The sequence below is a fragment of the Drosophila novamexicana genome, unplaced genomic scaffold (assembly GCF_003285875.2).
Source record: "Drosophila novamexicana strain 15010-1031.04,08,12 unplaced genomic scaffold, DnovRS2.1 tig00001302-arrow-arrow-pilon, whole genome shotgun sequence".
Lineage (NCBI taxonomy): Eukaryota > Metazoa > Arthropoda > Insecta > Diptera > Drosophilidae > Drosophila > Drosophila novamexicana.
Window position 1 is genome coordinate 166352 of NW_020824849.1, and position 25670 is coordinate 192021.

At 35.7% G+C, this 25670-nt stretch overlaps 1 protein-coding gene across 26 annotated transcripts in view; it reads right to left on the minus strand.

The window, feature by feature from the left end:
* Nucleotides 1-2485: 2485 nt before the first annotated feature.
* The window catches only part of LOC115766993 (disks large 1 tumor suppressor protein), a 36515-nt gene continuing 13330 nt past the window's right edge, over nt 2486-25670 (minus strand). For 4 of the 26 annotated variants that reach the window (XM_030711102.1, XM_030711099.1, XM_030711095.1 and 1 more), the window contains 14 exons: nt 18673-18696; nt 17604-18197; nt 17292-17529; nt 15023-15110; nt 14689-14902; nt 14213-14626; nt 13479-13581; nt 11753-11827; nt 10595-10639; nt 6880-6960; nt 3336-3485; nt 2838-3120; nt 2681-2772; nt 2500-2606 (listed from right to left, as the gene is read on the minus strand). In XM_030711102.1, the coding sequence (XP_030566962.1) occupies nt 2500-2606; nt 2681-2772; nt 2838-3120; nt 3336-3485; nt 6880-6960; nt 10595-10639; nt 11753-11827; nt 13479-13581; nt 14213-14626; nt 14689-14902; nt 15023-15110; nt 17292-17529; nt 17604-18197; nt 18673-18696 (2508 nt within the window). Of the gene's footprint in view, nt 2607-2680; nt 2773-2837; nt 3121-3335; nt 3486-6814; nt 6961-10594; nt 10640-11752; nt 11828-13478; nt 13582-14212; nt 14627-14688; nt 14903-15022; nt 15111-16736; nt 16914-16991; nt 17530-17603; nt 18198-18672; nt 18697-23762; nt 24399-25670 lie in introns of those variants that run through there. The other 22 variants (XM_030711111.1, XM_030711107.1, XM_030711110.1 and 19 more) reach the window with 19 other exon arrangements.

Consider the following 25670-nt stretch of genomic DNA (forward strand, 5'->3'; position numbering starts at 1 on the left):
GTATGAGTGTGCCACATACATGCATATGCCATATGTAAATGACAAATATCGAATTCAGAATTTTTGGTATCCCAAACACAGTCCTAATGCGCACCGAATGAATTGTGGGCATATCGCTCAGTTTAGTACACAATTATTTCGTCTAAGGCTTATAACATTTTGGCAATCTTATATACTATACTATATACCCAATCTGGAATATATTCGCCATAAGAATCGTCAATAAGTGTGCCATATCCTATTTGCCTTGATTTAGTTTCTTTCACATTTTTCGCAGTCGTGGCTTTAACGGTAGATTTTCACAATATTTAACTGTGTGTGTGTGTTTGAGTGTGCGTGGCGGTGTGTACTGTAATGAAATGTTTTAATGTTACACACTTTTTTACAGTTTTACAAAATCTTGTTTTCTTTATAATTTGTAACTTTTTCACACCTCCTTTTGAAAGTTTTATTGGAAATTGATTAAAAAGTTATTACGGCTTTGATGAAATATGTGTTGTATTTTTTTTTTGTTTTTTTTTTTTTAGTTTATTTTTATTACATTTACTGCTTTTTTTTAAGTTTAAATTAATATAATTCGCTTAGGTTTGTGTTTATTAAATACAACAATGCATTTTGCGTACTATGTGAAAACGAATTTTGTATGCATTGTCTGCACGTACATATACTGTTCAATGTTTATAAAGCAGGGATCGAAGGTATTATAATTTACAAAATATTGATATTACAAAAGTAAAGGACAGAGACGAAAAAAAAAATATTTATATATATATTATTAATATGCAAATGTTTCCCTTTCCATAAGAAATATAGCTATGTACATAAATGCACAACGTATACATTTCCTTTTGAAAAATCTTTTCAATATTCTGGAAAGTTGGCGACACACACGAAACGAAAAAAAAAATCATCATATTAAACTTGAATTTTACTAAATTTCTTAGAAAAAAAAAATATATAGAAAAGTAGAAAAAATGGGTTATTAGCAGTTATGTGCGTTGTCTCTAATTTATGAATTTGTTTGTTTGTTGAACATTTGCTAATTGTTTGCTGTCAATACAAAAAAAAAAAAATATATATATATATGTATGTCAATACCAACAAGGTATTTATGTTGTTGCATATTCAATTGTAAAATTAAACCGTATCGGTGTATATTATTTATATACTATATATATTTATATATATATAAGTATATAATATATATGGGTGTATATGTTGTATTGATCGTAATATGCGTAGGTGTATGTGTTTGAAGTCAACACGACGCTTTCAGAATTAGTTAATGCTGTCTAACATATATATATATCGTATGTTAAATAGTAAAATGACTTTTTGTATTGAAAGAAGTGATATTGCCCTCTCTCCCTCTCTATATACTCATTTTTAAATATATAAATATATATATATAGCGCATATATCTATATACATATAAATATATAGCTCGTTGCTGACGCGTTTCTTTAGTTAGGCTACATGGTATTTGTGTACATAGATGTGTGTGAGTCAGTGTGTGTGTAGGTGTGCTTATGCAGCATGATTCTTATCGTGTGATTTGTGTTGCATTAGGCAAAGGCGCGTGGGGAAAAAATACAATACATCTAACAACAAATGCACCAACTTATCGTCGTCGTCGTCGTTATCTATTTACCCATATATATACCTATATAGTCGTATTCGCCAACTGATTCAATTTAAATTGCTATCCTTCAACGTAGTATATCTGACGCTTGTCGCACTTAAAGATTTATATACCTATTATACATACATATACAATATATGCATATGTATATAATAATGTACCATATTATCATTAGCATCAATGTAACTAGCTCGCTATAACTCTCGTATAAACATCAACATAAACAAACAACACTAGCGCTTAACGAACGTTCTCCTTTTGGATCATTTGCTTCATATTATGTAGGCCTTACGATTAATATGCTTTCGGTTTGCATGTATGTATGTATGTATGTGTGTGTGTGTGTGTTGTTGTTTTTTTTTTCTTTTTTTTTGTTATCAATTTTGTTCTAACTTAAACTAAACAGCCGCCGCTTCAGTTTGAACAGTTTGTCCTCACAGCAAGAGAGCTAAGAGCTAATAGCCAAGAATCTTGATTTAGTGTGTTTTCTTTTTTTTTGGCTCCTATTGAACTGCGCCGGCAAATGTTAATTGTTTATAAAATAAAAAAAAACAATAACCAATCTAATCATGAACAACATCGGTTGGACTGCTGCCTATTGTTGCTGCTGCTGCTGCTGTTGCTGATGCTGCCGCTGATGTTGATGTTGTTGCTGTTGCTGTTGTTGATGTTTGCATCGTCGTTGTGTTGTTGCATCAATGTGACGTTTTTTGTTGCGGCTGATTTGTTGTTGTTGCTGCTGCTGTTGCTGCTGCTGCTGTTGTTGTTGCTGCTGCTGTTGCTGTTGTTGTTGGTGTTCTCGAGACAGGTCGACAACGTACTCGAGGCGGCAGTGTCCATGTTGTTGTGGCTGTTGGTCATAGAGATTCCTTCGATGGTACCCAAATAGTTGGTCCCGATTGCGACCAAATCATTGATTTGACTTTGCTATATATTTCCTCGATTGTATCGCCTTGTACAACGCCTGCAACGAGTTACAAATTATAATTATTTTTATACTTTAACAAAAACAGCAACAAGGCAAACGCAAACACATACCCGTAAAGTATTCGCCGAATTCTTGCTCCATTTTAATAGCGCGCTCATATGTTTTCTTTGCTTGCTCCTCGGTCATGCGACGGTTCATTTCCCTGCAACGAGTGCATTGTAAATATGGAACTGCATATATAGTTTCATTTTATATTTGAAAACTTACATCACAGAGTCCACAGACTTGGGCTTTATGAAAACAGCAACCGGATAGAGTTGCGCAACCTGCAAGCGCTTAATTGCATTGCCCGAAACATCCAGTATGCAGTGTTTGCCCCTCTCGGCCACCTCGCGCACACTGGCCACCGAAGTGCCATACAAATTGTCATTGTATTGGCCGGCTTCGATGAACAGATGGTTCTGTATATCACGCTCCATTTGTTCGCGCGATGACACAAAATGATAGTCCCGACCATCTACCTCATATTCGCGTTTCGGCCGTGTGGTATCTGTGGCAGGAGTTCAGGGGTTAAATATTTCATATCACTTTCATTTATTTATTTATTCATTGTGATTCGTCGACAGTACAAAAAGTTATAATTGCCCCCTTCTTAAACTGCGAATCATTAAACTTGTTGAGAATTACAAGCATCCATACAAATCTTGTAATTTAAGTAAGATTTCTAATTCCTACAATATTTAGTTGCTACGAGTAAAGACTTACGTGGTACACATGAGCCGAATTTGTCCGGGTATTCAGATATTAGATCGTCATTGATACGATCCTTAAGTGGTCCCAATATTATAACGGGACGTGTATAGCTAATGGATAAACGCTGCACGGCCTCATAGGACAGCACGTTCTCCTCGGAAGCTGTAAGCATAGTAGGCAACGGTATTAGGTTTTGTGCGGGTGCAAAAACAAAATGTACAAAATGAATGGAAATAGGTACTGGGTTAGGTTAGGATCGGGTTAGTATTTTGGTTTTATTTTCATTATTCTTTTTTTTTTCAAAAGAAATCAAACAGATTTTTTTTTTCACATAGGGTTTAAATTTATAGTAGTTTTTCAATTTGGAACAGAATATGCTCAAAACTAAAAATAAAGTGAAAGATAGAGAGATTTCAAGAGAGATAGAGCGCAAAGGTTGTTCAAATTTATCTTCATGTTTTTCATTCTTGTGTCCTTATTAATTGGTTGTAAGCATTTAGTTAATAATATTGGATTTATTGTTTACGACGGCTCTCAGGTGGAAAGAAAAAAGTAAGCTAAAGGCAAATAGTTAGCTAAGTAGATTTTAATGTAACGAGCGCTTATGCTAAACCAGAATTAAAATGAAGAACAAAGAGGATATAAATGAAATAAAGTATTTCTCGAATTTCAACGTTATGTAAGAAAAAAAAACCCAAAATGTAAACTACGCAAATACTGCAATTATATGTGTAAAAACAAAAGTAAAAGAAATAATTAAGTGTAACAATATTTTTGCTTGATCAACTCAAAAGTTGTGCGAAAGTTGGGGATAGAAAAAAAAAAAAATAAACAACCCCCGACAAAAATGAATTGCTTTTGCTCATAGGCACAAATAATACACAAGATAGAGATACAAGATTTCTATATAAAAAGTAAATCGTGGTTTAACATACATATATACATAGTGGTTGTCTCATGTTCAAAGGTAGAGTTACGAAAGGTGCTAAATACGAACTAGACGAGCAACAAATACACAAATACAATTCATCATCAACTTTTGGCCAATTATCTGCGGCATTCAGCAGTACTCAGATACAGATACAGCTAAAGAATATGTTATTAGTTTTATAAATCACCAAACTGATGCAAACACATAACATATCGATACTCCAGACAGAACATAAACAGAAACAGAAACAAAAACCAAAACAAAACAAAATTAACATGAAAGTAAGAACTTAAGAGTAAATGTTAGTGCAATACAAACAACGAACTAAATGATATGTTCTACATATGACGACTTATATGGAAATTCAGTAGTTACTTAACTTAAGTGCTAATACTATATATATATACTATATACTATACATATATGTATATATTTTTAGCCTAGGCAAATAATTTGGTTCGCATGTTGTGTACTTTTTGGGAAGCAAAACATATATGGACTTATGTTCAAAAATAAATCCTTGAATATATATATATAGATGTGTGGAAACATTTTGTTGTTGTTGTTGTTGTTCTTGTTGTTGCTATTGATTTAATCGGGATTTTGGTTCTTCGTTTCGATTTCACATTGAATTTCGGAAATTAAAGTTTACTCACTCTGTAACAGCATGTCATGGGAATTCATTTGCAATTCATGTTAAGATATAACTATTAATTAGTAAATCAAAAGAAATGATGCCAATTATTGTCGTAAACAAAGTTCGCAAATACGAGTATAATCAGAAACCAATATGATAGATGATGCATCATTTTTGAACGGAACGAACGATGGGAATGTGTGAGGTAAAGTAAATTTGGAAACATGGCATGAAAGGTTCTTTTTTCTGGATAAATAAATTTGCGATATCGTGAAAATACACTGACGTATACGATTAATTAACAACACTTCTTAAATCAAACAAGACTTTTATTTATCTTCAGAAACTTTCGATAATTCTGTAATTAAATCAATTTTCAATACATCATTATATTATACTATATTGAACTATTTGCGTTGTCGTCGTTCACATCCCTGTTGTTATCTTAAACTTAAATAATTAATCGAAACATACATACAAATCAATTGGCAAAGGGAGTTCTTGTTGTTTTCTTTCTTTTAACTACTCCTATGGAGGATGTTTTGGATATACAGGTGTTCACTTCCGGTTGTGTTGCAACAAATGTATCGAAACAAAAAAAAAATGGTGGAAATGTGCGTGCAATGTTACGATATCGATAACGATTAATGACAATAACAATACATCTATCGGTGTTGTATAGTTTCGGCTTTACGGTTGTGACCACTACATAAATTGCTTGAAAAGAAAACGTGTGAAATGAGTGAAGCACATCATAAAACTAAGCAAATATAATATTCCAAAAAAAAAAAAAGGAAAAAGAATTCGCTTTAAACGATATAGTTATAGTTAAAGGAATGAAAGTAATAGAGTTAGCGAAAAAGGAAAATATACAAAAGAGAGAACAGGCATAAGCGCACCGAACTAGAAACTAAACTTTACAATCTGCAATATTGTGGCTCGTCTAAGCTACGGAATAAAACTACAACCGTTTATGAAATTAACAAAATCGTTTCTCACGAACTTGAAAAGCGTAAAATGTGAATACGAGCATATTCAAATGTTGGGTACACACTGAACATTTCAAATTCGATAGAAATTATCGACAGTGGTACGTCTTCAGCGTCCAAAATAGGCAACTGTACTTTTAGTTCTAATGAAATCGGAAAACAAATAAATAATTGCTGACTAGTGTGTGCATTTATGTATTTCCAACACAAGGTACGAGGTAATGTATTGGGCAAAATGGCATTGGAATACGATTAAGGCATTCCACACATGATCAAATTATGGAAAGGACATCTCGCTTCGGATATTTAACGAGGCTTTATCATATATGGGTCGCATAAGCAGATGATCAAAAATTAAACTGTTCATTAAAACTTTGCACTAAAATACTCATCAGACTGGATCGGTTGCTTTTCGGGAGAAAAAGAAGGAAAAAAAATTGGCATTAACATGGAATATCCGTAATATTAAAGCTAAACCATTCCTCTAAAAAGAAAAACAATGATTGTGTTTAAGCAAATGCTGATAATACTAGCTAGGAAATTTCTAAGATGAGACCTTCGCTTTAGCATAATAAAAGGAAATTCAAGAGATATTATTCAGTATATAAATATAAAATTGGAAAGGTAGAGCTGCAGAAAATGAGTGATGGACTTACAGAAAGAGAGAGAGCGAGAGAGAGAGATAGAGAGAGAGTGTGTGTGTGTGCGAGAGATAGGGCTAGAGAATAGGAAACTAACCAAGTAACCGGCATTTAAGAAGGAAAATTGCTTGCAGTTTCGTTTTGATTGATAACAAAAATTAAAAAAAAAAAATGTAACAAAAATAGATATATACTGGACATTGTTCTGATTTTAAACCTAATTGTTTTTTTTTTAAGAAACGTAAGCTTTAATGTATTTTTTTGGTTTGTAATATTTTAAGGCCTTTATAGCTGTTGTTGCATTTATATGGTTTGTTTGGTTCTTTTACAAAAATTTTTGCTTATTTGCTCGACTTACGATAGTCAGCATCATTATTCTCCAAGTAGATTAAAGTTATCTGCTCCATATCGGGTAATTCCACTCTGTAGATAATCTCGCCTGCGCTCATTTATACATATACATATCAAATATTGGTTGGTTGATTGATTGATTGATTGATTGATTGATTGGTTGGTTGGTTGGTTGGTTGGTTGATAGTAGTAGTGATGTACGGGGATGGTAGTTGATAAATTTAGTAGTTGTAGTTGTTGTTGTTGTCGCAGTACATGAACGAGCGCATGGTTGTAACAAATATATTTATATATATTGATGTATTTATAATAGGTTTTTCAATCAGTTGAAAAGTTTGTTTGATTCAAATATATATTTTTTTGTAATAACAAAAACCAAACAAAAAAAATTAAGTTTTGTTAAACAAAACAGGAATATATGTAACATATTGACAATATTTTTTTAAATATATGTTATTAAAGGTTTTTTGTTGTAGTTTGTGGCATTTGTTTGTTGTTCGAAAATTACGAGATATAGTTTCAGGTAGATATATGTATAAATATGCAAATTATCAAACGTAACGAAATTATAGCAAAGTCGTATTGAATACACACAGTAAATAGTTTAAGTAACACAAATAGTAGTAGTAGTAGTAGTAGTAGTAGTTGTAGTAGTTGTAGTTGTAGTAGTAGTAGTAGTAGTAGAAGAGTAGTGACAGAAGTAGTAGAGTCGTAAATAGCAGTAGGCAGCGGAAAGTAGACGAAGCATTTAGTAAATATATATATATATTTGAGTTTTGTTGTTGTTTTTGTTGTAATTGTTGAACGTAAAATTGAACATAGTTCACACACAAAGGTTAAGTCAAATGGGAAATCATTAATTAAAGAAAAAGAAGAAAAAGATAAACAAAATTAATCATTTGTATATATTTAGATTAACCTGCAATATTTAAACGATCTTTAAGAGAATCAGGTGTTTCTTTTTAGTTGTTGTTGTTGTTGTTGTGCAAGTGTGTTCGTACTTTAATCTTATGCATGTATGTATGTCTAAAACTTGATGGAAACTTAAGAAAAATAACAATCAATCCTAAAAGCAATCAATAAATTTGACTTTGATTTGATACAAGCCAACACTCGTTTGGTTTGTGTTTGTGAAACGCGTATTATGCGTACTTCTCTGTCAAGCACACGAGTATTACGAGTATTCATGTGCATACATCTATATGCATGTGCATATGCATGCATACATATGCAGCCGGTGCATGTGCACACATATGTACGCATGTAAGAATGGGCGTACATTTTATTTGGTGAATATTTACAAGACGCCAGTGTATTATGTAGTATTCTATGCTACACAAAATGAAATGATGTCAAAAAAAAGTGATTAAATCAACCAAAAAGAGTTCAAATAAAATCCCAAATGTAGATTTTATTGTACGAGTGTCGATGTCGTATTCAAGATTTTGGAATTAAAGCAAATTACCATCAATGTGATTAAAGTTAACACAATTAAGACAATTAAAAATAAAATACAATAGGTTAGCTTAACTTCATATACATGTGCCGCACGAGCACGTAATGCTTGTATATAAATTGCCAGGACCTAAAGCGTGTGTAAGTACTTAATAAGTATACACTTACTTATTGGTTAACTTAAATGAACACAACGATAATTGACAAATAACACGCACACACACACACACACACACGCACAGGAATGTAATTATTTACAAAAATATTCATATGTGCATATGTATAATTGTGGTTTATTCATAGATTCATGTATCAGATCATGCCAATTCCTGAGTGGGCCAAAGATGGTTCCAACTACGGTCCAGTATTCCAGTTCAATGGAATTATACCGACAATAGAGCCTAAATGATTATCGATAGTTTCGATAGATTTCACAACATTGCACTTTCAGCTTTGTTGTGAGTAGCTAAGCAAATGTGTTGCCAAAGTTTGCAAATTGGTGAAAAGCCCACGAGTATGTCAATATATTTCGATGTATTCGTGTATGTACACATCTATTAAAAAAGTTTAGAACATATATGGCTAGTGTTTATCGGTTATCGATTAATGTTTAACGTACACATATATAATATACTGAAAATAAAAGCAAAACAAACAAACATTTAGGACACTCGCGCACAAATTAAACACTTATAATTGAGTTTCGCAAGTTTTTCTGTAAAGATTGAGAAGGGGCGAAGTCTGCGTAGTACACATGAACATATGTATGCATTGTATGCATACGTTCGTTCTAGTTACAATCTTGTAGGATCCTCATGAATACCAAATTACTAAAACTATATAAATTTGAACGATAAATAATAATATGCAAGAAACTAGGTAATTACACATCATCATAAGAGTTCGATTGGACCAACTAGTTATGTTTTAATTACGTTAGTATGTACGTATGTCTTTACATGTGGCATGGAACTTACATACGAATCGTTTCTCTTAAGATAGATACACAATAAAAGTATATATATTTGTTTTATATATGCACAATATAAGTACATCATAATATTGTACATAGTCAAAAAAAAAAAAAAAAAACAAAAAAAAGAAAGTATCACAATTAGGTATAATTATTTACATATGCAAGAGAAGCATGTGTATGCATTTGTATGTGGGTATTATATTGTACCTAAGAAGACGGTTCCATTAAGTTCATATTGTATATGATTCTTCGAAGTTATATAGATATTTATGTTTGTTAAAAAAGTCAGCATTTCAACATATCTCAATGTATCAACAATGTTACACGATATTGAAACGTTTACGAATGTCGCGCAAAGAGAAATTGAAAAATTAAACGCTCCTGCAAGAGAATAATTCCCTCTGACTGAGAGCCTATGTGAAGAACATAGTTGTATATATAGGGGCTAAACTAATAATTAGATACATTGTGATTGAAATTGCGCAGATAATCGAGCAATTATATTTTAATTTGTGGCTCATTGAGTTTTTGCTTAATTTGTGCCATATATTTGGCTGATAGAAAAAGTTTAAAATAGATTCTTGAAATTAAGCGTAGAAATGTAATGAAACATTTTTCTAGAAATATAGATATTCAGTCAGTATTGAAATATATGTATATAGAAGTATATGATTTATATTTATGTATATTCACGTGTACAAAGTGTGCAGATGTGAATGTACGAAAGGACTAACAATACGAGTAATATAAATGTGTAAAATAAGAATGATTGAGAAAACCCAAAATACGAAACACAAATTATAGATAATAGTCTAATTTAGTTGTTAGCATCGACTTATGCAATAAAGTATGTATATATGTATATATGTATGTATGTATGTTGTAGGTATTACGAACTTAAAATTGATTAGATTAGGTATGCGGTGTATTGGAATGTGTGAAATGAGCTGAAGGTTAGATTTTTATATTTTTTATTACTAAAGATGAATAGTGAATATTGAATTGAGTTTGAAAATGCAATACGTGTTGGTTAGTGTAGTTCATGTAACTGTGTGTGAATGTGTGTGTATGTATGGCCAATAAATACAAGTACACAAATATCACGTAAAATGTACGCAAATGTATGTATGTATTTATGATTTTGACGAAACATCCAATTAGTTTGTAAGTGTATATAACTAGATATATATATTTATATATGTGTACTTGTGTATGTGTGTGTATATGTGTATGTGTGTGTGTGTGTGTATCTGCTTCTAGTTAAGCATCAAGTTTATAGTCAAGTACATACCTCCTTCAGCGTTGGCATCGTCTTGTGTGTAGCAAAGCATAAAAGCTAGAAAAATGAAGAGAAAATAAAAAAGAGAATCGAAAAAGATATACGTTTTGGTCAGTTCAAAACAGAATAGCAGTAAAAATTAGATGTAAATATGTGAGAGTAGTAAATAGTTGGTTTTTTTTTTTGCTTTTTTCATTTTTCTTTATATAGTATATGCATGTAATTATGAAAGATGAGAAATATAGTTTTTCAGTTACATTTTTTACACACACACACATTGCGTGTGCTTCAAAAAAATGCAGAGAAGGTAAATAGAGAGAATTAAATTGATGATGATATAGTATTATTTCCTGTATTATATTGTTGTTTTTCTGTTGTCTGTAGAGCAGCAGTAGGTAATATTTAGCTATAGCAGTATATAGGTAAGACAGGTAAAAGCGTTATGTAGCTGTTCCCGAGCACGACGAACAATTTGTTGTATATGGTGCAGCACAACATACATAACATATATCTGTCTATATGCATGTAAGTAGCTGAGTACATGTGTATGTATGTATTAGAATTAATGAGCATAGATATGAATTGTTGTTGTTGTTGTTTTTGTTGGTTGTAGCGAACGCTGAAGCACCTTGATGTCTGGTTGGGGATTACATACTCGAATATTTTGTCAATTCATTCACACTAGCTCTTAACATTACATATAAATATATATGTGTATGTGTGTGAGTGTGTGTGCTGGTATAAGTACGTGTGCATTGTTAGTAAAGCTCAAATACTGTGTGCAAATGCTTACTCTCGTTTACAGGTGAATTTACGAGTGTGTGTGTGTGTGTATGTGAGAGGCCCACTGCCAGAGGCACAGATTTAGAGGTAACCCAGAGTGTAAAACATAAACCGTATGCAAACTTATGCTTAAACACAACCAATACATGAGTAGATATAACATACATACATATATGCCAAAATGGTTAGACATAAATTTAGAAATCTATATATATATATATATATATATATAAATATATATATATTTTTATAATAAGTATATAGTACACATTTATAACAACTGATATCCCACGAAATATATAAATAGATATATACTAAAAGACATGGAACAATATACACATGTGTGCGTATGAGAACACACACGCGCACACAGGCACACACACTTACGCTGCGGCTCATTTGCTTGATTATTGTTAACATTGTTAACATCGATTTCACTGTTGCTGTTTACAAATCCGTTTGCTGTAGATATCACAGGGAATTCACACACCCGAGCACACAACCCACGCGTTTAGAGAAGACACAACAAAGTTGAATATCGATTATGTTCGAGTGTGTGGGATGTGTATGGGTGTGTGTGTGTGTGAATGATTCATTTGGGGAGTACGCACAGGACCATCGCAAATGTGTGGAACGACACAATAAAATATGAAAATAAACAAAATAAAACGTAAAATGCATGAAATAATTGAAAAACAAGACAAAAACATTTTAAAATATGTTAAAAAAAAAAAGAAACAACAAACACAAGAAAGAATGTAGAGCATTTATATTCGTATTAACGCCGAATTTTACTTACTTGTAGTGCTTAAACTTAATTAAAAAAAAAAAAGAATTCGAAAGAAAACAAGAAGAACGACTTGCTTCGGCAGGCCGAAGTTTAAATACCCTCGTAGCCATTTAGTTAAAAGTTGCGTTATTTCGATCAATTGTTCCCATGGGTGCCATAAGATATAGGAGCCTGATTTTGCACGCCTTAATGTTCTTGATAGAAATATATTGACATGTTTCCTACACAAAAAGGTATTTGGCGACCGAATCGAACTATGTATATGTAGGTGTTCGATTTTAATAGCATGCCAGGAGCATGGGACAACAAGTAAATGTCAAGTACAGTAAAAATATCTTTAAAAGGAAATTTATATATATCTACATATAGATATGTTGTCCCTTCTGCAGATATGTAAGAATGATAACCTCCGAACTAAGCAAAAAGATTGCATAGAATAAGAAAAGCAGACAGATGAACATGTATATATCGGCTGTTGGAACTGATGAAGAGTATATATACTTTAATCTACTCTTATGCGAAATCAAAATACAACCTACAAGGGTATACAAATAATATAATAATTAGATCGAGATGGTGTCAGTGCTGCCTGGCACTGGCATAAGCGGACAAGTATGTGTATTTGTTTTGCGTGAGAGTGTGTACGTTGTTCTCGTGGTACAAAATCAATTTGTAGAATACACTTCATAATTTGTTTATTAAACATAATCAAAAACAAATTTGAAGCACACATATATGCATAAAAGTATATTAAGAAAATGAAACGCTTCCGCTTAAAACTTAAATATTTAAAAAATAAATTAAAGTTGAATTATTTCATGACGTTACACTGATCAAAAACTGAAGAGTTTTTCATTTTTGCGTGGGCTGCCAGGCAGGTGGCACACGCAACGGCACACGTACACACACACAGAGAGAGAGAGAGAGAGCGAGAAAGAGATATAGAGGCAGGAGGAGACACTTATTGTAATTATATAATTAGACAACGCACAGTTGCACACACATAGATGCCACACGAAAAGCATTCAACAGAGTGAGAGTGAGATAGAGAGAAAGAGACAAAGGCACATAAGTTAAGTAGTGGAAGTGAGAGAGCGCATAACAAATTATTAACAAAATAAATTGTTGCTCTGTCGCTCAAGACGTTCGATGCTTTTGTTGTTCTTGTTCTTGTTCTGATGATTATTAACATTAACATTATCATTATCATTATTATTATTGCTGTTGATGATGCTGTTGTTGTTCTTGTTGTTTGTTGTTGTTGTTGTTAACGCGTTTTTTGTATTCTGTTTGAATGCCACGCGCTGGAGCTTTGCTACTTACGCTCTTGGTCGCTGCCATCTTCGTTCTTCTCATCGCGACTCTTCATGAATGGGAACTTGCGTGAAAATGTAAAATTCTTCTTTTTGCGATCCAACGTTGATTGCTGAGAGACAGAGAAAGAGAAGGGTGGTGAATGAGCGAGAGATCACATTCATTATATCTAAGAATACAACAAGTGCATGCTCAAGCGGCGAGCTGCCTTTACATACCTACTACTTTTTTATAGACAAAATGCATTCTCGAATAACTCGGGTATTGCCAGACTGATTTATATGAAATTTGATAGGATTAAATAGAGCACAAACATGTGTGCATATACCAAAGCACAAGGCTGCAGCTCCAATAAAATTTCTACTGCTTTGAGAAGACATCTTTGACAGGCGTGTCCAAAAAAAAAAACTACTCTCATTTAGTCTACACCCGAGATTTTGAGAAGAAGCTTGTTCCAACCTCAATATTTATCGGCGTTATGAAAAGATATTGCAAAATGTGCATGTATAAATAAATGCGATCTGAGTGTGTGTAATACGAGAATATATATTGATTTTGTAGCTTCCAGCCGGATGGACAAACGGACATGAATGGATCGACTCAGCTTGTTGTGCTGCTCAATGCATATTAACTACATCATAATTGATAGCAACGCCTTGAGTTTAGCTAAGCTAACTATATTGTCATGTCTTTGCCGCTTCAGCAACTTTTTGCCTTTCGTGAAAATGCAAGTATGTTTATACCTTATCTAGATTGTTGTTAGCCGCCGCATGTCCCTGGAACTTGACGCTGCGATCACGTGCACGCATTTTACGCTCCCAGCGCCGCTTCGATGGCACAATACCGATTTGTTCGTCCTCATTGTCGCCGAGCACGCGTCGCGCCTGCCACCACTCATCGTCGGAGGCATTGGTCACATGCAGTATGTCACCGTGCTTAAAGGGCAGGCCGCGCGACGGCAGGCCATCATCGCGATTTGGATCATAGTCGAAAAGGGCGCGTACATATAGCGAACGCTTCTGTGTGGTGCGGAGCAGGGTGCCAGAGCCGCCGGCGCTAAGCGCCGCCTGTTGCTTCAGCTCCTGAATGCGTGCCTCGAATCGATTGTAATCCTCTGGCCGATATTGTGCAACCAATGTGACTACGCCGCCAGATGTCTGCGACAGAGATTAGTTATATATGTTGCCTGGTTGCAGTTGGGGTTACGGATGCTACTCACTTTTAATGCCTGCGCCGCCTCCTCGTGTGTGGCATGCGTCAAATTGACATTGTTCACACTGAGCAGCTGATCGCCGCGCTTCAGCTCGGAGCCAAGATCCGCCGGACCGCCGGCCAATATGAATGATACATAAATACCCTGGCCATCCTCGCCGCCGACTATATTGAAGCCCAGACCTTGTGGTCCCTTTTGTATGGTAATGGTGCGTGGTTCTCTGTTGGAATTAACAACACACAAGGTGACAATTTAGTCAAATGGCACGCAATCCAATAAATTGGAAAAGTTGTTTAATTAGATAATGCGTAAAGACGCACAAAACTGGGGCACAACTCACCTGGTTATATCCTCTGTGCTGACAGCACGCGGTGTGCCCGGTGGCACGGCCGCCAGGACATTCGTTGATGCGTATCTTGAGCCGGGCTCTATATTATTTATTTTCCAAATTTATTTCCAATTTGGGTATTTTATTTAATTTGTTTGTTTTTTTGTTTTTTTTTTTTTGTTTTGTTTTGTATCAAAAAATAACAACGAACCGGTAACGTTTACACACATACACACAAAGTAATGCACACACGTGCATATATAGAGACATGAAATAGAGAGGGGTAAGGGTAATTAATGGAGGTCGCGAGTTTACATATATTTTAAGAGAGTTTGTAGAGTAACAGCCACAGGACAAGATAATCAAATCGACTCTCTCGCGAGTGGTGTGGTGTGTGGATTAAAAAGAAAGAGAAGCATATAATATAACTTAGTAGAGAAACCAGAAAAGAGTAAGGCGAAAGTCGAAAAAAAAGTGTGTTAGAAATCAAAGAAATTAATCAACACTTGAAAGTTGACACTGGGAAATCTTTCAACACAGGAAATAAGAGAGAATTGCCTTGAAAATAACTGTAGAAATTGGGATTTTTAACTGAATATTTCTGTGAAGCTTACTTTCAAACTGTCGATCAGTTTTTATGAACTATTTAACGAAAATTCAATAATTTAGGGATATAAGTATAGAAATTTGCTGACATACGAAACATTTTCCTAAACTATAATCCCAGTTTTTTTTATTTGAATGCCGCTGTCTGTAGAAGAAGAATTTATATGAATTATAAAATTCTGGGCAGCGCTTCAAGTCATAATACAATGAAAAGTACAATAATTATTTTGTAGAAATTGTTAAATTCGGAATGACAAAGGCGCGCTTTATATATGAATAAGAAAGATACAACTAACAGACATTTAATGAAATAAGAATAAGAAAAAGTGAAATATAAAAAAACAGTTGAATCGTGAATAGTGTTCGTTTGCTTTCCAGCCTCAATATGGATATACATATGTACGTATGTACACACATCTAGACACATATAAATACATAAATATAGATGTATTAAAATATAGAAATAGATGATCTTATAATAAGCACAAAAGACAAGACAAGGTTCAAATATAATAAATAGTTATGCATGCATTATAGAAGATGCCATGTTAAGTTAAGGTACATTTGCAGTCGGTCAAATGTTTCGTTTTGAATTGAATGAACCACACTGTTGACCAGTGCTCCAAAATGGTTGGTGGATAACAAACAACACTGAAATACGAGCAGCTTAGCAAGCACGCAAGCAAAAGCCGTGCAAAATCTGTAGAGATTGCAGAAACTCTCCCGAATGGTACGAAGTTTGAATTGAATCACGATTTAGATAGACAGATATATATATATATATATGTATATATAAATATGTACATATAGGTGTTAGATAGAGAGCATAAGATATAGCAACAATAGATTAGCAGTTAGTAGAGAGCCCAGTCTAAATTCAGGAATTGCCAACCTAAATGAGTATCTATCAAATATGCACATGCATATAGTACATACAGACTTATATGTTTACATATAGACAATGTTGTTTCGTGTTTATATATCTTGTATGCTAGAATGAGGCTAGTTTTATAGATGGAAAAGGACTTTTAGCTGCTGAATGTGTGGCTCTTATTTGAAATGTAAAGAGAATGTTAATATCGAGTTGTGAATAGTTGAAGTTCAAATATGATTCGCTTACGCCTTGGCAAGGGTGATTGGGAACGGCTGTGCTCTGTGCCGCCAGCAGCAGCCATTGGCATTGCTAGCTTAGCATTAAAAGCTAAAGCTGAGGCAGAGGCAGAGGCAGAGGCGGAGGCGGAGACGGAGGCGGGTGCTTGTGGTGGTTGTGTTGTAGCTGCAGATGCAGCTGCAGCTGCTGTAGCTGTATCTTTAGCGTTAGCTGCTACTAAGTTGCTGTTGTTATTGTAGTTGCTGTTGCTTTTGCTGTTGTTGCTGCTGCTGCTGCTGTTGTTGTTGCTGCTGCTGCTGTTGCTGCTGTTTATGTTGTTGTTGTTGTTGTTAAGATTGTTGTTGTTGCTGCTGCTGCTGCTGCTGCTGACTGTGGCAATATTATGTTGCACTATATGGCTGCTGTTTGAGCCTAAATTGGTGCCGTAGCTAGTGTTGGATGTGGAGGTGTTTGTGGTGATGTTGTTGGTATTGGAAGTGGTTGTGGTTGTGGTGATAGTGGAGTTGGTGATGACTGAATCTGTGACTGAATCAACAACTGACTGCCCAACATTGTTAAGCGCACCTGCAGATTCCGAATTAACTGGCTGCTGTTGCTGCTGCTGCTGTCGTGTGGCAGCTGCCAATTGGGTTTGCGACTGTGAATGCGCCTGCGACTGCTGGCCAAGCTGTGCACTGCCCGACTGTGAGGCACTGCTCGTTAAATGCTGCGTTTTGCCCACAATCAGTGTCACCTTATCGGTGATGGACTTGAGTGTGCCCACAGCCAGTTCATGCGTGACATTCTCCAAATTCTTTTCGCTCTGTAAGTGAGAGAGGGAGAAACAATGTTGTAGTTTATTTATTGTTGTTGAATTAATTCATGATTTATGCTTACGCCGTTAGTGCGAACCGCTATTAGCTTGTCGCCAATGGAGAGGCGCCCGTCCACTTGGGCCGCACCGCCATCCATGAGCTTGGTCACATAGATGCCATTGTCGCCCGGTATATGCTGATTGCCAATGCCGCCGGCAATTGAGAAGCCCAGACCTTTGCCGCCCTTGACCAAATCAATTTCGATCACCTTTGGTCCCGCCGGTGCCGACGCCGACGCCGTAGCCGAAGCGGAGATCGCCGTTCCGCTGACGCTGTCTAGGACATCGGCTGTTGTGGGTGCGGCAGCTGTTGCACTTGCGGCACGTTTCCGTTTCACATGCAGCTTCACGATGTTGCCGGCCTTCTTGAGAGCATCCACAGCAGAGGCATGCGGCACATCTACAACGGAGACATCGTTGACCGATACGATGATGTCGTTAATGCTCAGACGTCCATCGGCAGCTGCGGCGCCGCCCGGTATCAGCTTTGTGATGTATATCGAGGTGTCGGTGCCAATATGGGGATTGTCGGTGCCGCCGGCAATCGAGAAGCCCAACCCGGAATTGCCACGCTCCAGCTGTATGTCCTCATAATACCAGCTATCGTCGCCATTCACCTGCGCATTTGAGAGATTGACAAAAGTTGTTGGATGCATTAGCGACAGCCTGATATGTGGGAGTCAATGGACAAGTTGTTAGGATCTGCATTTGGCAACGATGAAAGGACGCACACACATACACGCACACACACAAGCTGCGTGAGCCAATGTTGAGCAACAATCAATTTATAATATATATTATTAATATGAAGTTTCCTTCGCATGCATAGTTTAAAATTTATTGCTAGTACAATTAACGACTTGTGCCTGATAAGTAGATGATAGCGACAGTTTTATAGATGTGTGTGCATTTGCATTTCCGCACCGGATGTAGACAAAACACAAATGCATTTAAGACAGGACGTATTACAAATACAGATAAAGCAGCGCTTATTGTTTTTTGTATTATTTTTAATTTCTTTTGCTTATATTCATTTTGATTAAATGACAAACACTGACAAACACTGAGCTGCCTTCGTTGGGCGCTGCTTACCTTCGTCGAGGATGCCTTGTGTAGCTGAAAATTGTTGGACCGAGAGAAAACTTAAGATTGTGAGTTAAATCATAGTTGGTTTTCAATTTTTTCTTTAAACTTTATCATTAATGTCGAAGTTCTAACACTTTTTCAGCTTCAAGAAACTTGAAAACTTTTTAATAGTTGTTGTTTAAGCAATATATTCAATTTTAGAATTATAAACTTTTAGATAAAAGATAATACGATTTTGCTTTCAAGAATAATTCCATATTGAATTGTTAAAAGGCAGGGATCGAAAATACATATATATTAAGTGGTCGGAAAAGTTGACTTTTATGCATGACACATTACGTGACAGAAGTATAATACCCTGTAAGTTGATCTACAAATGAAAAGCCATGGAAACTGATAGCACTTAGCTGAGAACTTCAACATATATAATATAGAATACTTGAGTACTTTAACAGCGCAACTTTAGTTAGTTTTATCACATAAATATATATATATATATAAATAAGAAAAGGCATTCTTTGACTTAAAAATAACCTGAGGAACACAACTTTAGTTACTTTTATGGTGTAAGTAAAACAGCTTTTAAATTTGTGAATCACAAAACTTAGGACGTGAAACAATCAAAGATGTTATCATGACATATTTATTCGGAAAAATAGCCAAAGAAAGCAAGTGGAAAATTTAAATCCCATTGAAATACAGAATTGTAACCTGGACTTTAGTTTCAAGTGCAAATAGGATTGTAAGGGTTATCGGCCACATTGTGTTATCTGCAATATGATTGAAGCTAGAGGAAATTACCCGGCATTGAGCGGCGAAAGTTAGCAAGGTTAGCAAATGCCAGCCTGAACTTCAGACAGATGCAAATGTATTTTATCATTTATTTGGGTTTATTCTTTTTAATTTCAGTTTGTGTAAAATGCCAACTACAATTGGGGATTTGAACCGGCAACCTTTTACGCAGGCAACGCACACTTTTATGTATGCTTCATTTTTGTTGTTTTCTAAATACCCTTTCCCCCACTTCCAGGTCGAATCTTGCAAAAGCCCAACCTAACCGCGCACTTTCTTGTTTAAAACTCAGGAAAGTTTAGCTTGCCGTGTTTTACATAATGTATCCAAAAATATTTGTATATTTAGATATGCACAGCACAGTATATATAGATGAAAATGATTTGGGGAAAATCAAAAAGAAACGACCAACAATACGATATATGTTTATATGCATGGTAAATTATGTGCCGCACCCAAAATCAAACTATAGAAACGTCTGTCTGTGTATAAACACTTACAACTTTCGAATAAGTGAAAATTGCAACATTTAGACAAACATGACAATACACACGCACACACCTACACACACGCGTTAAAAACGAGTTCAATTGATTAGCAACTGGGTGTAAATGGATTCATTAGCCTGGCGACAAGTACTTATGTATATCCCACAGTAGCAACAACAACAAGAAGAAACAAAAACAGAATTGCAGCTCGAATGCAAAGCTGGCTGCGTCTTTAAGCTGCTCACGTGCGATGCCGCGGCGCGGCATTCGAATTGCTTATTAACCTTTGACATTTGCCGGGTCAGCACGTCAACTGTTCGCCAGGCTACGTGACGTGAGTAATTCGCACAGCTCAGCTTCAACTTGGAGCAAATTGCCGGCTAGCCACCATCCCCCTTCCCTTGTGATTCTCAAGCCAGGCATGTTAACAAGAGCGGTAGGTCAGGTCTCTGTCGGCATAAGTTCGCAAGTGTGTTGTGTGTGTGCTTTATGAGCTATAACGACATCGATCTCGTGTTACATCCAAATGGGACACATGCACTGCAAAGCTGTCTGCAACCCTCTATTCGAGAACGGAAGCTTTCATTTCATTTATTAGACAGTTTATCCGGCCGATAAATATTCGACATGCATTGTTGCTGTGTGTGTTTTTCTGTTTTGCTGTCAAAGTTAACCAGTTGTCTTTGGCCCAATTACATTTTCTCACGCTCTTGTTAACTCATTTATCTGCCAGTCAAACTTTAGCAGGCAGTTTAATGAATTATCTAATATTTGTTATGTACAAGGTTGTACAAGGTACATTGGCAGCTTTCCTATGTTCCTGTTAAGGTATGTCTGAAGCTTACAATTACATTTATTCATGCTTCTTGTAAGCTGATCTGCCAGACACATAGTGTTTTCTTTGGTCTATTTGCTTACTTTCTGGGAGTTAAACTCCATGTTAAATATTTGACATGCGACGCTACGAACTGTTTTGATCAATGGCTAAAAGAATTCCTATTACCTGACCCAAGACAATAGCAACTGATAAGATTCACTGGGGCTTATGAATTTGATTAACTTAATTAAGTTGACATTCTAAAGTCAAAAGCTAGCGGCCAATATTGGACCGAGGAGTCTTATGTAAGCAATTACATCAGAGGTTCACAATTGGAACATTTTAAAGGCGTTTCATCGAAGGTCGCTTTGGTTAGTTAATAATAATGCCCAAACAACAGAAACAACAACAACAACCGCAAAGGTATTTCCAACTGTTGTGTTTTAGTTTTCTCGTGTTTTAGTGTTGGGCCACAGCACTGGCTACATAGATAGGAACAAAGGTATAAATATTATGGGCAACATACTATTCATATCAGCTGCCGAACTTATCTTATCAGCGAGAATCATATGCTTGGCGACTATGCTTTGGTTTGGGGTTGGGTTTACCACACACACACACAGACGCACAGACGTACGCACAGGTAATGCGCGCACCAGTTCCAGTTCCAGAATGTGGCAATTACCGTTTTTTTATTTAGCCAAAGATACAAGGCAGCCACTTGCTAAAGTAGCATGAGTAAACATACACACATCAACAAAACAATAGTTACGCTTGAGACCAGCAGTTAAATTTGAATTGCTTTGTAGGAAACATGTTTTTCAATTTTATATACAGTGTTTACACTACACTTAATCGAAGACTAGTGTTGGAGAATCTTTCAATGGAATATTCTAAATAAGTAAAATTTAAATGCTATGAAAAAGTCATGACCCTAGCAATCTACTAAAACACATTGTCACTCTCTGATTCTGATAATATTCGCATCAAGTAAGCTAGCTTCGAGTTAGTAGCCTAGATTAACCTAAAATATTTAGGATAGGTTGGAGCTTCCGGAAAGCAAAATAACATTGTAATTCGGCATTTTCAGAGATGTCTTGACACCAAAACTCATATCCGTTTTTTTTTTTTGCTTATGAAAAAACTTTCGAACATGACTTGAATTAAAGAATTTTACATAAATTATTTTTTATTTTAACATTGAATAAAACTCTCATAGTATGTTCTTTTTAATATTAAGCATAATTTGCCTAATTCCGAATGCACATTACAAATATAATAAATTATAATTATTTGAAATTTGATTTGAAAATGCATATTTAAAATCGCATTCAACCGCTTCTATTATTGTGATCACCAGTGTACACGTATGCAGCCATGTACATACATTCACACATACACATACATACATATGTTATGTATATATACATAGGCACCAAATATGGCTCGGCAAATTGCCACCAAATGTGAATGAGTACGAAATGTTTGGGTGTGGATTATAAATACTATTCTCTCTTTCACCCTCATCCCCGCCCAACGAACTCTCGCTCGCACTCTTTGTCTGATTGGAACCTGTGACGATTTGACGCTGAGCCAACTGCATGCGCTTACATACACACATACATATACAAAGGCAATGTCAACAATGCCGATTGTGTATGTGCATGTATTTGGTTATACATATATATATGTCTGATATATATATAGTACAGTATCTACGAGTATCTAAATAAATCGAAACCTGCACAATGCACACCCACCCGAACCTGAATCAAATGGGAGGCATGTGCCCCAAATGTGGTTCAATATCAACATTGTTGTCCTCCAGTCTGGCAACCACAAAAGGCCGCAATAAATCCAAATTGTATACAAATTTGAAGACGTGCCTTGATTCAAGAATTAGCAGTCAATAAGTTTTCAGATTGTATTTTGTTTATGGATTTGGACATTCTGATATATATCCATATACATGTATGTATACATACATATATTTGAAACATATGTTAAAAGTTTTTCATATCGCTACATAATATTCCATTACGATATGGATACAATATGCATATCCTATTCGCCACCGAAAATGAATATATGTATACATATGGTAGAAACATTCGATATATCAAACGCACATTCGTTATATCGAACGCACACTGTTGTTAAATACGAATGTTTATTCAAGCAAACACCGTTAGGAGAGCCAATGGAGCTTTTGAATTTGTTGTTTGCATTTGGGTGGTGCTCAAGGCAGCGGTTAAATGTGAAGACGAGTGAGTTCTATTTCGAGCAAATTATGCGATCTAGCGAGAGAGCGAGTGAGCGGGAGAGTGAGAGTGAGTGGGACAGAGCAAGTAAGAGAGACTAGATGAGTGAAGGAACGTCAGCATCAGAAAAGAGCCCTGTTTACATACACGCACATGCATATGTGTATACAGATACATGCACATTTAAGTAGGTGACATTATGCGTGGCGGCATTCAAGAGAATCAGAAAGGGAGAGAGACAGAGATGCAGCTGTCAATTTTGCAAATTCTACAATGCACGCCCATTTACTGCCTTGCTTACTTAGGCACATTCACATATTTACTCGCATACATACACATGAGTGTGTGACTGGGAGAAATTCCGTTGCGCATGCGTAAAGACATTTGTTGAAGTTTATACGCTGAAATTTGACATACAATTGAGGACAAACACGCACTGAGACTAGAGAATTTTCTTGCTGCTGCCGTTTTTATACATTTTATGCTGTCTAAATGTCTGGCGAAATTTAAAAATAAACCATGGAATCATCGTTGAGCATTAATAGAAAAACAGCCGAAATATTTGTTAGCTTCCGGCGCAAAACGAATATTGCATAAATCGGTGGAGGGAAGTACTCTCCAACGCGATCGATATAATGCTTGATTAATCGTATTCAATTTATTATATTTCGATACATTTGTAATCGCATGCAAATACTTAGTTTTTGTAAGTTTAATAGGTGAGCACTTTTTCTTTACCGAATCCAAATTAAATAGTGATGAGACTTTCTTAATAAAGCCGCCGCCGCCGCTGCTGCTGCCATCCTGACGCTTCTTTTTGCGTGTGGTCATGTTATTATCACAATGCGTTCACTCGCTCTCTCTCTCTCACACAAAGCGATGAACGTTGCACGTAACGTAACACAATCACAAATGCCGGTTGAGTGACGTCGCAGTCGCGTAAACGTTTACGTTAATTGTTGTTACGTTGCAACGTTTCGTTCGTTCGCTACGTGCTTAGCAAACAAAATGTTATAAATTTCCCTTTAGCTTTGCGTTTAATATGGAGTATAAACATACACACGTACACACACCCACATGTACATACATATATGTATGTTACTTGCACTCTCGCCGCGTGACTCACAATGCGCGCTGACACTAACAAGTGTCATCAACACAAAACGCAAAAAATAATTTTTAAAAAATAAATAATAACAACTAATAAATATGTAAGCACAACACTGAGGAACGGCGCGTTGCCAACGTAAGCGAGTTCGAACTACAACTATCGCTAAAAACTTGCTGGGCGCTGTTTCTGTTGCTGAGCGTGAGAGAATCTTCTAATCGCACACACATATATATTCACGTATAAGTTATGCTTTCCAAATCACATACATACATATTTATTTATTGTTTGCCAGAGCAAATGGCAAACGAAAAAAAAAAAAAAACAACACAACCGCGACGCTCTCACTCTCTCAGTGTCAACCGCCGACTATTTTGGTATTTTTTTGCGCTATGCCTTGCATGTGTATAACCTACATACATAAGTAAGTACGTATGTGCATGCATGTGTGTGTGTGAGCGTATATGTACGCAATTCTGACGAATGTAAAAAAAGTAGCGCAAGCTAAAGGCACAATTTTAAAACATTAATTTCCTCTAACTTCATTATGTATAACTAAGTATTACTGATTACACTTTGTTTTGATTTGTTGTATGAATGTCTGTATGTATGTAAAGGCATTAATATTTCATGCACAGCGTATAGCTTTTGTTTCTGGTATTTTTCAGGTCACTTTCAAGCACATTTCTATATGAAACACGCACATTTCCACTCGCCTTTCGCATTGATTATGGAAACAGGCTTTGTGGCGAAGATTTTCACAGACCGTTTTTATATTTTTAATGCGTTTACGCCGCAATTATGCGATGCCTGCTTCTTTTCCCGTGTTGTGTTGTTGGCATTTTTCTAGCGAGCCAGCGACTGACTAGAGCTGCACGAGCGTTCGATTGTTGCCGAGCCCACACAACCGGCCACCTCTAGCATGCTAACAAACTATCGTCGCGATGTTTTGGTATGCGTAACCGGTTATATTAGAGCTGATAGTTCAACAGTCTTAGCTGGCAGCACCGTACTGTTGTAGTTTACAGCGCCTCGAATTTCTTCACACTACACAATCGGCGCTGCCGTCACCAATGCACGATTACTATGATATATGATTACGTACGATTGCACATTTACACGCACGACAAGTAAGCAACGCCGTGTTTACTTTTTACATTTTCATAAAGGGAGTGACGCTTGCGCTTGGTTTGCTAGAGGCGTGACTAGAGATCGATAGCTTAAAGCCTGCCTATCGATACCATCGATCGCGGTGACCAATGTTGGTTAATACTACGCAAGCGTAGATCAGAGATGATTGCAGCTTGGCGCCAAACTCTAAAAACTCAAATGAATATTGTGCACAACAGACTAATGGAAAATTAAATTCCAACATGAACTACATATATGGGTAAACAATTTTACTACACGTATTTTACATATTAAATTTAGTGCATTAAAGAAATGTAAGTGACAAAAACAAACTTCATTAACGTAATTTGATCTTTAGATAATTGAGCAAACTCATAAAACATATTTTAAAGGGTATACACTTCAAG